General features: G+C 34.7%; 1 protein-coding gene across 1 annotated transcript in view; it reads right to left on the bottom strand.

Moving 5' to 3' along the window:
- Positions 1-222: 222 nt before the first annotated feature.
- The window catches only part of LOC106143546 (uncharacterized), a 35,988-nt gene continuing 18,351 nt past the window's right edge, over positions 223-17,859 (bottom strand). Inside the window, exons 2-4 of the mRNA XM_013345667.2 lie at positions 10,165-10,223; positions 2,218-2,418; positions 223-1,972 (exon numbers count right to left, since the gene is read on the bottom strand). Of these exons, the coding sequence (XP_013201121.1) occupies positions 1,781-1,972; positions 2,218-2,418; positions 10,165-10,223 (452 nt within the window). The 3' untranslated portion in view covers positions 223-1,780. The remainder of the gene's footprint in view (positions 1,973-2,217; positions 2,419-10,164; positions 10,224-17,859) is intronic.

The following is a 17,859-nucleotide window of genomic DNA, read 5'->3' as shown; positions in this document are numbered from 1 at the left end:
AAATTATTTTGAGTCATTCAATGCCATCACTTGCTCAATAATACCAACAACAATCAATTCATATTACCTTAAATCTTTATTATTTACAACAAGGTTAACAAACATTTCAATATATAAGTTCATTCAATAAAAAATTTGATATAAAATTTTAAGGCACTTCTGTTTCATCGTTTATTTTATTCCAACCACAGATCCCAACTAATATTATAAATGCGAATGTAAGTTTGTTTGTTGTCTCTTTACTCGTCATCTTCTGAACCAATTTCTTAAACTTTTGCGTCTTTATAATTAAGAGTCTGGGAAGGACATAGGATACTTTTCATCCAGGCAAAACTATATCTAATTACCGTGGGATTGTAGGTGGAGCTAAATTCACGCGCGCGAAGCTCCGGGTAAAAGCTAGTACAAAATATTTCTTAGGTCAAGCAATTTACATTCACTGCTTTTATACGTGCTTGATTATTTTTATATTTATTGAATTAAGTAGATACCTATCTTAGTTCAAGGACAATTTATTTACTTTTGCAAAGTACTTAGTAAGTAATACTCGTACTTAATAAGGAATTGTAAGTAGATATTTTTCATAAGTAACAAGATATACTTAAATATGTTGTAAAAGTTGGCAACCGCCTGTCTTACCCAATGGACCATGGTCAAATACATACATACATAAACTCACGCCTCTTTCCCGGAGGGGTAGGCAGAGACTACCTCTTTCCACTTGCCACGATCCCTGCATACTTCCTTTGCTTCATCCACATTCATAACTCTCTTCATGCAAGCTCGGCGGTTTCGGGCACTTTTGACCTGACCCTTCACCAGGACGTCCTTAATTTGATCAAGATATGTTCGTCTAGGTCTTCCCACCCCGACCTTTCCCTCCACACTCTCCTTGTATATCTGCTTAGTCAACCTGTTTTCATTCATCCTCTCCACATGACCGAACCATCTCAACATACCCTTTTCTATTCCTGTAACTACATCTTCTTTCACATCACAACATTCCCTTATCACGCTGTTGGTCAAAAGGGATACTAATCTAAGAACATACAGGTGAAGCGACTTTGTCCATATTTACTAGTGATAGTCATAATTAACTTTTGCCTGGGGTTACACACTTGAAATACCCAAATATTCTGCCTTAATACCCAAGTCATAAGTTCATAACTAACTGCCCGATTTATAATTTATCCATAAAGCAGCATGGCAACCACTTTTCCTTTTTATGCTTTAGAAATTTGGTGGATAAAACAGAACTAATGTAGGTAACCATTGATAAAATAAATACCCCTTGCGTGAATTCCACCTTTAGCACTATTTTATGGTACTAATGTAACATTAGCCCAGGCTTAGAAGTTAAGGGCTTAGAATTTCATTGATCTTTATTAACTTTGGTATAAAACTTTAAATTTATTGATCTGTATTTACGTACAGTGGGCCAAAAATAAAGGTACATGCTACCTACAATACGTCTATGCTATGAAGGTATCGTTTTCTGTGTCGTCCACTAAACATAATGAGGATATGAATCTGTATAAATTGTAAACTCTGACACCAGGGTTTGCAGTATTTAATCCGTTTATCAGGCTTTCATTTTCAAAACAATGCGTGTAGGTAGGTACCTAACCTTTTTTTTCCTTAAAACAGATCAACTTTCGGATTCATAGTAAGATCACTTCAGTACCATTTTTTCAGTGCTTGAAATCTTGTTATCTAAATCTCTCCACCTCAGAGTAAGACCTGGCAAACCATATCATAGAAGATTTATTTTTTAAATTGCCTAGCTCATGCAACATAACCTCTTCCAAAAGGGTTTCCTATTATTTCTCACTGGCAACCCGGCCAAGATGGCCGCGTCGAATGCGTCTTTCAAATTATTCCTAGTTTTGGCTGAAGTCTCAATGTAGTTGGCGTTGATTTTCGCGGCAAGCGATCGCGCTTCCATTTCCGTAACCGGATGCTCTCCTCGGGCCTGAAATAAAAGTAATGATCGATATAATCTCTATTGAAGGATTCATATGTTGTGGTTCGGAACCTCATGGCTCTTGCTTTTTATGGAGGAGAAGTATTCAACCAGAAAATATGAGTATAATATAAATTGAAAAATAAAAGGAAATAAATTGTAATTCTTGATTCCTATTACCTTCTATTTGAATGGTGGAAGTGCAGCCTGATAAAAACAACTCAATTTCGACAGAAATGTGATTGAAAACTTACTCGCAAAGATTGCAGCACCCTCGGGTCTAGCGCCAAGTCGCTCTGCGTTCCAACCAAAATTAAAGGTGCGTTCACACCAGCAACGGACTTTGTCCATTTTTCTGCCACGGAGCGAAACGTCTCTGGCCGGACCACGGAGAAGCACAGCATCAGAACGTCGGTGCCAGGGTAACACAACTCACGGAGTTTCGACATTGAGTCCTGGAAAAGCGAAAATAGACCATTTTAGATAAGAGGGCTGTTGGATACAAGATGTTTTTAGTGGTAAATGTGGAAAGACTAAGGGACTTCACGATGGTAAAAAACCGAATTTAAGAAGAGTAAACTAGGCAACGCCAAGTAAAGATTTAAATTTTATAGACATTCCTACGGATATACTGTCCAAATACTTAAGTAGCTCATGCAAGAATTTTGATGTTTCATAGAACCTTAACCAGGTTTGTAGTTTCTTTTTGAGACGAAGCCTTTTCATAACGCTATCGTCGAATAGAAAAAGCAGAAAAAGAAAACAAAATAAAGCGTTACATATTCAAAAAAATAAAAATAAAAATAGTAGGGGAAGTACGTCCAAAATGACATATACGGACAAAACGACACATTAGTGATATTTGAAAACCTGCACGGTATAAACTGTCAAAAGTTAGCCCATCAAGAAGCACCTACACCGGAAATATACCATTCGAGTTTTGAGAGCCGTTTAAAATACAGAACGGACGCCATGTTGACATTTGTTTTTTGAGGTTGGAAAGAAATTTGATAGTGGTCATTTGTTTTTTGTTTTTTGATAAGTTTTCTTTTGTTATTGTACTGTCCTATAATTTTATATTTCGAAGCAATTTGTGTTTGAGGTGATCGCGTTGAATTTAAAACATTATTGTCACTGCAACAAGATTATTTTTCGAATTGTAATATTTTTTGAGGCTATGTACAAAATGACATACAACCACTATGGACAAAACGACATAATGTGTCATTTTGTCCGTAGAGACGGTGGTAAGAGAGTTAATGTAATTTCTCCAGTGCCCAGTGGTAAATTTGTAAGTGACAGGGTAAAAGAAAGCCAAAGAAACGAACGACGACATTCCTACTTACGTCATCACCAAATATGGCAGAATTAAAATACAAAAGAGAGAATGCATCTGAAAAACCAACTCGTAAAAGGAAACAAGCAGTTACTAAGTCTCTTTACATTGATGATGACTCAAATGAAGAGCGCTCTGATCAAGAAGACGAAGAAGATGATTGTGCCTGTATTTATTGCAACGATCTCTACTCACGTTCCAAGCCTGGTGAGGGGTGGTTGAGGTGCAGGCGGTGCAGTCGTTGGGTTCACGCAGCCTGTGCTGATTTGCCAAAGCGTACCAAAAATTTTGTTTGCGAATTGTGCAATTAATTTTTACTGTTGTCTCATATTTTATCATTTTTTTTATGTTGATGGCTGTGTATGTCATTTAGTCCATACGACTCGTGTCGTTTTGTCCATACGGTATGGACAAAACGGATTTTTCTTGATCTTCATTTTATACTAAATATTTTTGTAAGTGTTGATTTTTCTGAAAAAATCTATATGATTCCTGTTAACCAATTAATATAAGCAAAGTTGTAAGTAAAAAATATGTTCCTATGATGAATAATATTAAAGTTATTGATGATTGATAAAACGATATGTCATTTTGGACGTACTTCCCCTACATAAAAATTACATCTGCTGTTATGCCGAGCCAAATATGCGTGAAATCTTACGCTACATGACGGCATGCCGATCTGGCCCTCGTTAAAATTGCGCAATGGCCAATAAAAAAAGAATATGAATATTTAGAGAGCGCGGTAGACACAGCGGCGGCCATGGGTGAAAGTAGCCATTGATTCGCCCAGACTTCAACAATTGAGCCATTGCTTAACGTTACAATATCTGCCGAAATTATTACGCAAGTGCTCCCTTCGATTTGAATGATTCCATCACACAGAGGAATAGGTTGCCTAATGTTCATGGAACATCACTTTTTAATGTCGAAACGAAAATTAAATTCATTTTTTGGTTCATACCTACCTACAGGCTAACATGGCTAACGTTCTGGTGAAAGATTAAGTCAATAGTATCCTTAACCAAGGTGCTTGCATGAAAATATTAATGACTGATTGAAAGCAAAAAGTATGCAGGTTTCGTCGGCAAATTAAAGGAGTAGGTAGTAGTTAGTAGGTACCTTTGTATTCTCTGCTTATCATTGTATGTAGGTACTTAGTACCTACTAATTTTACAGGTTTTGTTTCTTCATTGAATGATTTGTGTCCAATTCATGTGGTTCATGGTCTTTCCTTACATTATGCGTTGGCATAAGGTAACGAAGGACTCTTTCCCTACTACACGGGAACATATACCGAACTATATAGGTACCTACCTATATTTTTATCACTTTGTTTTGTTAAATTTATATTTTTACTTTCATAGTTTCTATTTATGTGAATTCTCCAATTACCATGGTCTTATCTAATACTTATAATTTCACTTATGAAGCTCTGTTCAATAATGGTTTTAAATCCAAAGTTATAAGGATGCAATCGGGATGGTTCAAGTGTAGACAGCGCAATGAAAGTATTGATGGATGGGCGATGCATATTGATTGCATTTTGAAATATTGCCATACGTACTAATACTTATACCTAAGGCTTCCTACTAGACAAGCTTCCTTGTACTATGATGAGATATATTAAGAAACTAAAACATTCTATACAATACACAGTCCAATATATCTATCAATTTGTTTTTTGTGTAGGTAAATTTATCTTGAGAATTAAATAGTGTTAACAGGTTGCTAGTGTATCACTTCTTGAATAATTAGTCTAGAATTTTAAATCGTTATCGCAAGATTAACTTGTAACTTTTTACTTCGCCTTGTTAAGCTTATTATACGTTTCCCAAAGGAATTAGGGCCTCTAGCTGATAATCCCAGCTCGTTAGCAAACCATTGCTCAACTGAACACACAGTCTAACGAAGCTGTTTTGTAACCCGATGAAATGTTTGAAATGTACACAGAGTAAAAGATTAAGTGATAGGTATATCGGAGACTAGTATTACAGAATTGATCACTACATATTAGAAAGTCCCCTAATTTCTTTGTCTATGTATGCGTTAATCTCGAAAAGTTATGGACGGATTTTGTTGCCGTTTGAAATATTGGAAAGAGGGTTTTCAGAGGAAGGTTTATATCTATAAATATTACCCATGCGAAGCCGGGGCGGGTCGCTAGTAATAGTAATATTTTTATCATGTAGTAGTATGTATTGATAGGTGAAAGGTGACTCGTCAGTTCATTGTAGTTTTATTGAAGACGCATTCAGATTTAAAGACTGTAACTTCAATAGGGATGTGGACTATTTTTGGGAAAGTGTTTAAAACCATGCATAAGTACCAAATATAACCCAAACTATTTATTATAATTTTTTTTTTTGAAGTGATACCTGTCAAACGGCCGCTGTGACGTCACGCGTTATAAAATATTGTCGAAGTTGTATGTAATGAATAGTTATTTCATAGTTGTGTAATAATAATATGAATTCAAAATTTTATAAATATTGTGCGGTGCCACAGTGTAAAATTACAACTATTAAAACACCTGAAAAAGTGTTTATTCACGTTCCACGTACAAAAACGATGCTGAAAAATTGGCTTCAATTAGCCCGTCGGGATCCGGCACTTGTATCTACACAAAGTAAAATGTATTTCTGTGAGGATCATTTTGATGTAAGTTTGATAATATTTGTTACATTTACTTGTATTAAAATAATTTAACTCTTCAAGTTTTCAAAGACGAAAACTCGAATTTTTAGGTTAGAAATAAAGTAAATAATGTTTCGTAGTTTCATTATAGTTGCCAATGATATGGAGAATTATCCAAAATATCATTTGATGGGCACAGTATCCCAGATCAGACTGAGAGCAGGTTGTGTGCCAAGAAAGTTTGCATGTCAACCCGATAGAAAAGACGAATCGAAAACATAACAACTCGACTATTAAGTAGCAGTTAAAAGGCAAAGATTGGAATCGATAGCGGAATGTGAAAGAGAAAAAGAACAGACTCATTCTACACAAAGTATTTCCGTGGCTAAGACAACACTGGTCAACACGATTCTGGTTTCCTTCATTTTTTTCTCTCTTATTGGTTATTTCTATGGTCCTGACTATGAAAAAAATACTGTGAGATTGCCAACAGCTTTACTTTTTGAAATATACAGTTTCATAATTTCGACCAAATAAAGACAAAAAACTAATACATATTTCAACAAAATATCTATTAAACACTATCAAATGATCTTTTATATGATTTTCTTGCATGAACGACGTTAGGTAGATCTCGTTTCAAACTCCAGCAGTAGTCCGCCATCATATGTGAATCCCATCTTCCCTGATATCGCCCTTTCATTGTCCGAAGATCTTGGTGAAATCTTTCACCCTGCTCCTCACTAAAATCACCCAAATTTTCAGGAAATTGGTCTAAATGCGAGTGCAGGTAGTGGATTTTTATGCTCATGTTGCACCCTAGCTCTTGCAAGTTTGATAGCATGCTCTCAACAAGCTTAACATGGTCGTCAGATTTCTTGTTGCCTAGGAAATTACTCATAACCAAAACAAATGAATTCCAAGCTTTGGATTCCACTTCAGTCATTGATTCGACAAAATTGGGGTCTTTTACGACTTGCCTAATCTGTGGCCCATCAAAAATACCTGCTTTCAATTTTTCTTTGCTTAATCCTGGAAACTTGCGAAAAAGAAAATTAAAACATTCTCCATTTTTGTCAAGTGCCTTCACAAATTGTTTCATTATGCCAAGTTTGATGTGAAGAGGTGGAAGTATGATGCGGTCTCGACTAACTAAAGGCACGTTTATTACATTTTTTGTACCAACCACCAGCTCTTCCCGCACTGGCCAAACTTTTTGTGACCAATGATGTTGTTTGTCACGACTATCCCAGAGACACATGAAACAAGGGACCTTTGTGTACCCCCCTTGTTGACCTAATAGAAAATTAACCATTTTTAGATCAACACAAATGACCCACTTGTGGTCCTTATACTTAATTTTATCCATAACCTTAGAAATATTTGCGTATTCTTCTTTTAAAGTCGTCGAATGTGCAATAGGTATAGAACCGTACTTGTTGCCGTTATGTAGCAAAACACACTTTAAACTTCTTTTGCTGCTGTCTATGAAAAGACGCCAATCGCTAGGTTGGTACTTTGTTAAACCTATCTGTTTCAAAATACTGCTAACATCGTTACAAAAAACTAAATCCTTTTCTTGAGAAAAATACGGTAACAGATTTTTTTCTCGCGTACGATAAAATGTGATTTTGGTTTCCGGAGTAAGCAAATTTTTTTCTTTTAAACGAGATGCTAAAATTTCAGAAGCTTCTTTCGGTAAGTTCAGATCTCTTACTAGGTCATTTAATTCTTTCTGATTGAATGGTTGAGGTTCTGAAAGGTTGAATTTGTAGTCTGGATCAGAATCTTCACTTGATATATTTCGTTCATTTCGTTCGGATTCACAAATATTTGGATCATCAGAAGATTTAGATGTGCTGGGTTGTACCTCTCGTGATCTTAATTGAGGTCGTTGAGCAGAAGCTAAGTTGGGATAAGGCCACTTACTTCGATTTCCAGGATTGATTCCGTTTATTTTCACAACGCAAAAGTAGCAGTCGTTATGATGGTTTTGAGGTTCTCGCCAAATCATTGGTGTTTCGAACATTGTTCCATCTCTTTTTCCACTGGACCACAACCGTAGACATACTACACACTTCTGACAAACAATATGAGGAACCCATGGCTTGTCTTGATTACACAATTTTATTTTAAAATACTGATGATACGCAGTTTTCACAAAGTCCGATATAGGTTTTCGATATTTTTTAAATACATATTCACCACAAATATAGCAAAAACAATCTGGATTAAGCAGACAACATCTTCTTGAGGAAACCATATCGAAACCGACAACAAAATGTGTTCTAGTACCCGAAAAAAAACGAAAATCTAAATAAAAATATCAAGTGAGGGTAGTTAGCTATAACTCAAAAACAAAAGCTGTTAGAGAAAATGGCTGCCGTATTTGATAAATACGCGTCAATTTAAAACAGAAACAAAAAAAATCTCACAGGAAACAACCAACTTTATTCTTTTTGTTGACCAGTGAATCGGACGGTAATCACGGTAATAATATGATCCAAATATCAACAAACACCATAGTATTTGACAGCGAAAATTCTTGTATTGCAACGCGTGACATCACGCATTTTGATTGGTGTTCATTGTCACGTGACTTGAGGGTGAAATATTTAATTACATTTTATTAAATAAAAAAATAATCCCTTGTTTATTGAGGAAAATGTTGTGTTTTTTTATTATTTTTACTATAGAAACTACCTTTTCGTGGTAAAATTTTATACTTATTTGAGTACAGTCCACATCCCTATTGCATGTGAAACCTTATAAACCAATAGGATGGTATTTTTAATAAGGTTTTATAGCTAATTTGAATTTACATTTATCAAACTAGTCCCTAAACCTTCCACTTCATAAAACATTAACTTTTAACTTTTCTTATTAACTCACAGCTAGGTAGGTTATAACTTTACCTACATATAAGTTAAAACAGTGTAACAGATATGTGTCTTGAGGTAATGACCCAAAGGATCAATGGTAAATCTGATCAATTATTATAGTCAATGGTCTCTATTATATGGACTATCTTTCGTGGTTTGAACCTCACGATTCCCTACGATATCATGTAAGGAATCGTGCGAAACTCTCACAGCTGAATGAGACGGAAGCAATGTTGACATACGCAACCCATCGTACAATGGCAATGTCAGGTAGAGAAACTATCTATGTGAACACGACCAGTGACGGACAAAAAAGATAAAATGTTTGAAGCAGCTTCAATACCTCTCATGAGATGCACGTGCTGTTTTTTTCGTGTGAATCAGATCACAGGTAAGTGTCGTGGGATAGGCGAAATTGAGTTACGCAACTATCATGAATTTTGGTAGGATCAAGAATATACGAAAGGAAACCCAAAAAAATTATAGCTACGTTATGGCTTTTAATAAAAAGCTTATTTCCTTCGGCGTCGTAAAAAAAGTATATGTAAGTATATGTAGGTATTCTCAATTCGAGCCTACGTTACGTAATCTGGGAAGATAAAACTTTATTTAAAAAATTGTGTGACGTAGACCTTGTTCTTGTAACAATAAATTGAAGAGTATTATATAGTTATTGTATTTTTCAGGATTAAATAGAGAATACTAGCTATTCTTAAAATAGTGCGAGACTCAGCAATTATATATCATATTGTAAAATAGTGAGAAACGACTTGATTGATCTCTTAATTATAAAGTAAAGGATATCAATCTTGCCTACCAAGAAGTAGTAGAAGTAATAATTCCAAGATGTGCGACCACTGACTCACGTGGCAGTGGTTTGCTACCACGTTTTGTTGCGGATAACTTTGCGTTTAGTTTAATATTCTTGTCTTTCTGATAACAAAATCTTTTTTCATGCCTGTTTTGACTCTGTCTTTTTTCAAGCCAGACTTGCTTTTTAGATAATATTTTCAAGAATATAGTCTTAACCCTTTTCTTATTTCCAAGACTCAGTACATACAAACTTACATACATCTCAGTTTGGTCCTAAGATTCGACTGGCAGAGAATCCCTTATGGCATCAAGTTCACCTCAATTTTTTCGTGCATTAAGTTTAAAAAGATAAACAAATGAATACTTTTTCATATTGATGTAACGTTAGACTTTGTATTTACAATAACGGTCTACTTTTCTGAAAAGCATTTCATTTGGGTGTATTATTGTCTATCTATCTCAATAATGTAAAGAAACTTAGCGTTGATTCCTACTGTATTTATTTGTAGAATATATTGATAAGTTAGTCTCACCTGTCCAGCAGTATCACAGATTTCCACGCGGACCTGCCGATCGTCCACGTCCACAGCGACTGAAAATAAGAGAAATACTCCCATTATTTTTTATTCTTCACTACTAAGCTTATATTATAATAAGATCTAAGTTCTACTATTAAAAAAAAAGATATGAGGATATTATCATTATTTCACTCTTGTATCAGCTTGTAAGTATGTCACATTTGCGGTTTCTACCAAAAAGAAAAAAGATTCTGACCCATCTCACCTCACCCTTCTTGGGAATTTAAGATTGTTCTTAATAAAAATATATATATAAAAGTAGATAATGTCTAACTAGTTACTTAGTAAATAAGATTTATGAACGTACATAGACTAATAAAAAATATAAATGAAATGACATAAGAACACCGGTTAGGCAGGTTTGCGTGTAACAAAACGCAGGATGTTCGGTTGGCGCTCACATCGTGCTTTACCGGCCGTGGTTACCAAACAGGGCGAAACGTAACAGGATCACTTAAAACTCCTCGGCTTTTTCTATTCAAAACGAGAATTCAAGATACTGATATTTGAAGATAAAGTTGACTTGTTTGATTTGAAAACAGTCAGCAATACTTGACATTCTGTCATAGCAACTGAACCTGGGTGTAGATACTATAATAATTCTGTACTGAACCGATGATATTACGTACAAATCAAAACAATCCAATTGCGATCTCATCTTTCCCATCATACTATGATGAGTAAGATCAAAAGAGAAGAGATTAGGAAAACAACTTTGGAAGTTCTAACAACTTTTATCGGAGTTCGACCATTTGTTTAAAATAGTTATTAGAGAAGCAAATCTAATAGACTTTGTCATTTCCTAGATCAAATCCTCATTTAGACACGTGACACTAATCACGATTTAGACATCACAATCAACGGCCGTTCTATTGTCTGATCAAAGTTTGGACTTTGGATCGTCATCTTAAAACTGGGTAATGACAGTCACGCTCAGTTACATCCGTGAAGATCGTTACATTATCAGATAAACCTCCGTAGTGATAGCCTATAGCTAAAAAGTCTGTGAGAAAACGAAAGTCTGCTTTTTGCGCAGAGTTTTTGCTAAGGCTTCATTACAAGGATACTACTCGAGTGTTGCCAATTTAGCATACCTGTATTTTTTATTACGCCTTATATTCTATGCTAAACTTTAAATACCTATAGTAGAGATCTTAATTCGTAAGTTCTTTACCAATTAGTGTGAAACGGCTTAATTAATATTTGCCCTTTAGGCATAACGACAACAGAATTGACCGTACATCCGCATCAGCTGATAATGATGATTTAAAAAAATTGGATAGGAACGAGTTTAAAATTACGCGGAATGACAACAATCAGTTTAGTGGTTCTACGGTGTAATTTGGTTTAAAATATCCAATGTCACTTCCTATGAGTCAGTGTGGTTGGAGTGTGCTCCAAAGCAAAGCAAAGCATGGTGGGCCTACGATCATGGACACGACACGAATGAGATACAAATAAAAAGGATAGAGAAGAGTCAATTTCTTACTCAATATACTAAAAAGACACGGGGCAAATATGACATTATTGAGGAAATATAATCAAAATAAAAGTGTCAAATAGGTACATATAATTATAGAGGTAGGATCTTGGTCACGGGGGATGAAGTTGACCTACCTATATGTATCTTACATAAAAACCTAGCCATCAAACTACTAATTCCAGAATAAATGGAACAACTGGGCGTTAGATGTATTTCGGTAAGTAAAATAAAGATTTTATTGCAAATAGGTAAGTAGATCAAGTATTCTGTACTCTGGATATTTTAGACTCGTGTTTTAGACTTAAGTGAGGTCTCATTATGTTATTATTTAAACAGAGAATAGGTCGTGAGATGAAGCTACATTTTATAAAAGACGAAAATTATCTCTTCATGTTTCACAGTTTTTTTTACTTAAGTTGTAACGTTTTTGATGATACTTACTACTCAGAGAACGTGTGAAGACAGTGTATAAATTATGAGTTCAAACACAACAGAAGGACAGAGCACAGAACATTCCCAGCCCGTGTCCATGTCCCCCGCTAAAAGCAAGCCACCGTTTTTGTTTTTCAATCTGTCAAACCTTTTTTCGAACCCGTTCTTTATTTAAATATTAAGAAAGAATATTTGCCTCCTTGTTACAGTATCTAAGTAGTTATTGTCCTCTTCTATCTTTATTTTGTGCCTATAATCAGCTATGATTGCCGTCTAGATGGCGCCACTGTGACCTTCCCTTTCCCTGCAAAAACTCTAATTCCGATCAACCTACTTTAAGGGAATTGGGACGGGATATAACGTTAATTTTATTGATGGCTCAACGATGATAGTAGATGAACAGAAAAATATATTTCTACATTTACATTAAACATTTGCTGTCATTAAATTTATAGTTATTAATAAATATTCGGCACATAACTATAACGATTTGTGACTGTATAATTAATAGTTAAGTTATAAGAATAGGGACGATAGATCTATAACTATATGCTTACCTTCATAATATTTTAGGCCTGTCAGTAAAATGGATTGGCCTCCTCTTCAATGAGTAAGAAAAAAAAATTAGACTTGGTAAAAGCATAACCCCCTACATACATGTATAGGGTACAGTACAAGACTGTCTACTTCCTTTTCTTCGAGTATCATGGGAATTACGAGGTTAATTATTTCTATGGCTTGCAAAACATGAATGAGTTCGACATTCCTATTTATTCCTTCCCTGATTCACATCGTCAGATAAATTGTTAAGCAAGGAAATAGCAAGTAAAAATAAATGCTGAATTTTACAGTTAGCCACATTATTAAATTCGTTGCATTCATCGGGCCTTAATGATTTAACGGTAAGCATAAATTTTATGACAAGGCGGATAAAACCGCGAGTTATTATAATGATTCGAACCGAAAAGGTATAATCGAGATCTGATCGTAAGAATAATTTCTTGTGATCGAGAAATGTTTTGATACTTCACAGTTACTTACGTTTTAAAAAATGTACCTCCATAAATTAAGGACCTAAGCGGGCAGAAATTTTACTTACTACCTATTTTAGAATTCCATAACGAGGTTATACTTTATAAAGTAAAAGATTTAAAAAAATCAGAAAAGTATCTCTGTGTTTTGTGTGAGGATCTCAGCAAGCAGAAATATTTACTACTAACACTACATATATCTAACTTGTTTTTATATTTCAAAGGATATGGCATGCAAAGAATATCATAACTAGGTTAGACTTTAATGATAAGTACCTACCCTTTTTAGGCGAAAGGAATAAAAGTTTTAAATATCAAGGACTAGCAAAATACCAACATTGTTCATGAAGTTAAACTTCCACTCATTCGGGAAACGAGCATTTAAATCTAGGTAGGTAATAATTTTAACAGTGCGTATAATAATAAATATAATTATTACAGCTTCCGTTACTAAATTACTTCACTATTTTCCATAAGTAGAGCACTTACGTATTAAAATGTATTATACATATGCTCGTATGAACGTTAAATTGTTCGGTCAGTAGTTATATTGTTCTCATTACAAGGAAACCGATAAAATTTAAACCAAATTTTGAACTAAAATTAAAGTGGAAGGTATCTATGCACTTAACTTTTGTCTTGAATCGTTTCATCGGACACCTCGTCCTCTGGCATAAAATAAAACATTTAAAGAGGCCCTTTCATTTGAGAACCTAGATCTACGGACACAAATCTTCTTTTTAATCTCTTGTTGCTTTCTTTATCGTGTATAGTGGCTTGGGGTAGTGGTAGTGGTCTTTACGACCCACTAGGAGATGATTCATATATTATGTTTCTTTGGTTTTTAGCGATGTTTCCATAGGTTCCATTCTTTAGAGGTAAGTATATAATATATTTAACCTTAATTACTTCCTCATAATTAATCTTATTTTTACTTTAATAGTTCACATGTACGAAATTTGTCTGCTCTTACAATGATTACGAATATTTACTCTTTACAAGTTTTCGTTTGTAAAGTGCCGTGTGGTTTCGGGCACCAATAGAAAAAAGAATAGGATCACTCCATATCTTTCCCGTGGATATCGTAAAAGGCGAGTAAGGGATAGGCTTGTGAACTTGTTATTCTGCTTTGAGGCGATGGCTTAGCAAGCTGTCACTTTTTGAATCTCAATTATTTCATTAAGTCAAACAGCTGAACATGGCCTTTCTACGGTTGTTGTCTTTTTTTGGCTCTTGGCTCTGTCTACCCCGCAAGGGATATAGACGTGATTGTATGTATAATAGGTTATAAGTTTTAACATACGCATCGCCAATCTCTTCTCTACCAAAAAAAAACATACCATAAACTTCGACAACAACTGATGCATGAACAGATGTTTACTATAATTGTCAATCCAAACAATCGTGTATGTTATGGTTTTGAGAATGCAACCAAAAACAAAATCAGAATATCTTCTATATTATCGAGATCATGTTAAAAAGGAATTTAGTAATATTGACTCTTGAAGAAATACTTCATATTAAATTTTAGGAACAACGTCAGAAGCAGAAAATAAACTACTTTATCGTAATAAAATAGCGAATACAGTATCTTTATAATTATAAAGTGTCTAAAAAAATAACAAACAAACATTCTTCACAGCGTGTAGCAGTTAATGTAATAACATTAACACAAGGAATGTTCCTCTGCGACCTCAATAGGCTGTAGGACACTGATAACGATAATGCGGTCCTTTCTCTTATCACGCCTTTTATTCATAAACAGAGGCAAACTACAGATATGTATATCAACATTTATTTTTAGTTAAGATGTTTTATGGTTTGGTATGTTTTTTTATCCAATCTTCTTCTCATATTTTTACTCTGTACGGGTTAAGGATGTGTTATACATATGTTTATCTCATAGTTAACAAGTGTAAGTACATAAATACATTGTGAGCCTACTGGAAGAAATTTCTCTAGAAATAAGTAGCGCACTTGTACAGAATTTCTCTTGAGTTAGTTTAAGTTCTTTTCTTCTTTTTTCCCTTGATGTACATTTAAATAAATAAAAATAAATATGAACAGAAACCATGATAGATTCCACTATCTTTAAAGCCAGAGATAGATCGACGAAGGAAGAACGTGGCAAAAAAAGTTATTAAGAGGTAGTCACGACCCTCAGCATTGAGGAGTGACGCAAAGCGGAGGATATAAGTTAGTCCAAGAGAATGTGGATCATGACTTGAGAACACCAGTTCTGTGGTTGTCATAGGGAGCGATAAAAACAATAACATTATAAATTATAAGTATTAAAAATTTCTTAGGCTGGTGATGCAAGGCAGACAAGCAATAATTTATTGCATTCCAAGTAATAATTAAGACCGTCAAACCACCATTCGTGATTATGAAGGTGTCATCGTTTAGGTATCTTTAGGTACTTTACGAGTTTAGTGTTTATTACGAGTAAGTACTTAGTTCTATTTCTTGCGTTGATAGAGAACCATTAGCTTCATAAAGAAGCTTTAGTTCATATTAAAAAATCGTTATAATTTCCAGGGCAGAAAGTGACGAACCGACAGGCAATGGCAATCAGAATAATTGCATAGGAACATGCTCCGTTTATCACGAGTGACAAGGAGCAGAGGTCAGGCGACTCAGGTCCCATTCATTGACGCGCTCACACTCGGTGTTTCATTGTGTTTTGTCCTGTTCATCAATCTTTATTATTGTAGTTAAAAGGATAACTTTGATTTCGGTGATATTTTGCCAATACATACATACATACATATAATCACGTCTATATCCCTTGCGGGGTAGACAGAGCCAACAGTTTTGTAAAGACTGATAGGCCACGTTCAGCTATTTGGCTTTAAGATAGGATTGAGATTCAAATAGTGACAGGTTGCTAGCCCATCGCTTAAAAGAAGAATCCCAAGTTTATAAGCCTACCCCTTAGTCGCCTTTTACGAAATCCATGGGAGAGAGATGGAATGGTCCTATTCTTTTTTCTATTGGTGCCGGGAACCACACGGCACATATATATGTGCCATATTTTTCCAATATATATATGTATATTACGAGTTCGACATTGTTAGAATCTACAACTACGAAGAGCACAATGTTTGTGTTTGAACAGTATTGAAAATGAAAAGAAAATCATGACAGGAATAAAATATTGATCTTAAAAAAATAGAGGTAAAACTTTTTGAAGAACAGATAGGTGAGTTAACTTGAATCGCAATAGAAAATAATGGCTGAAAATAACAGAAATTTAACTTGGAAGCTATAATTCAAGAAGGAACCACCAACGTTGCATGAGCCATTTATGGTGTAAGGTAAAGCAATGTTTTCTGCAAAGAAGGCATTCCGGGTTTGGTACAAACTATAAGTTTTAGCGTCAATATAATAGAATGAAATAGGTACTAAATTTGGAATTACAATCACAAACAATAGGCGGAGTTTTAAACATTGGGGATGTAATACTTAACGCAGAGTCCTGTAGTGGAGGAACCTGATATTCTGAGATCATGATTCTGGTAAGTCAAATTATTACTTGAAGTGACTCTCGCGTGAGGTTCGCAAGCTTGGATTATGGTTGTTGTTGTCGCGCTAGGTGAAAGTCCTTAAGTCACATCTTACCACATTCGAGAGAGTTGTACCTATTAATTTTAAATAACCAGAAACAACACAGTTTTTAATCAGAATAAGTTTCGAAGATATTGTTCATAAAAGCAATAAAGACAATATGCAGAGGTAACAAAAGCATAAAGTTACTCATAACTTGGACAGTCTCCTCACATCGTCTGGGCGTTTATTTGCACCCTTATAAGCTTGGGCAATACACAATATACATCTCAGAGATTAAATAAAGCCAACACAAACCCCGGCAAGCCTTATATGGGCAGCCTGATAGATATGGTGCGCAGACGCACGACCTACAATTATTTCCAAATCAATATTAAATTATCGTGCTCTATCTTGTAGTGGCAATATTTTATTATGATTATTTATAGAAACGTGTAAAAACAGGCGCCGAAAGACTCTTATTGACTGAACTACTTACGTATATGCTCAGCCAAGGCTCAGTCTTATCTAGCTAGATACCGCCTACCTACTGAATTTTTTGACTAGACCAATAGATACAACAGTTTTATAAATTTCTACTTTATTCAATATTTTTAATATTTCGTTTTTCTAGTTCTACTTATAGGAAAACTTATTCACAGACCTAAACCTAGGTCCTATAGACCTGTCTTCGGAAAGTTCAAAATATATTATATTTTAATTTACATTACCTCCTCCAAATTGCTGATATTGCGGTGTATACACACACCATTATATAATACTAAAATAAGGCATGGGACAGTTATAATGTCCGGAATGTGGTTCATGTAAAACTTACGTGTGTTGAATTAAAACAGATTTCTCGTATAAGAAAATGTGTGTGACAATTCTTTAAAAAAAGTCCTAACAAAACCTCACGTGCAAACAAAAACATTTGTTGCAATATTATTTCGCAAATCAAGGTGAGTAATTTAGTTAACAAGAATCATTTTCGACAATGCACAGAAGTTTCTTTGTTGAGTATAATTACGAATGCTTTAACTCTGTAATAATTACGGTTAAGTATTTAGGTACGTACTTATTGCTGTCAACAACATATGTCATTACAATTTCTGATTGCAACTGTAGATAAGAATGACATAACTTCTATAAATACCG

The sequence above is a fragment of the Amyelois transitella genome, chromosome 7 (assembly GCF_032362555.1).
Source record: "Amyelois transitella isolate CPQ chromosome 7, ilAmyTran1.1, whole genome shotgun sequence".
Taxonomy (NCBI): Eukaryota; Metazoa; Arthropoda; class Insecta; order Lepidoptera; family Pyralidae; genus Amyelois; species Amyelois transitella.
Note: the sequence above shows the minus strand (reverse complement) of the source record. Positions and strands in the feature narration are given on the sequence as shown.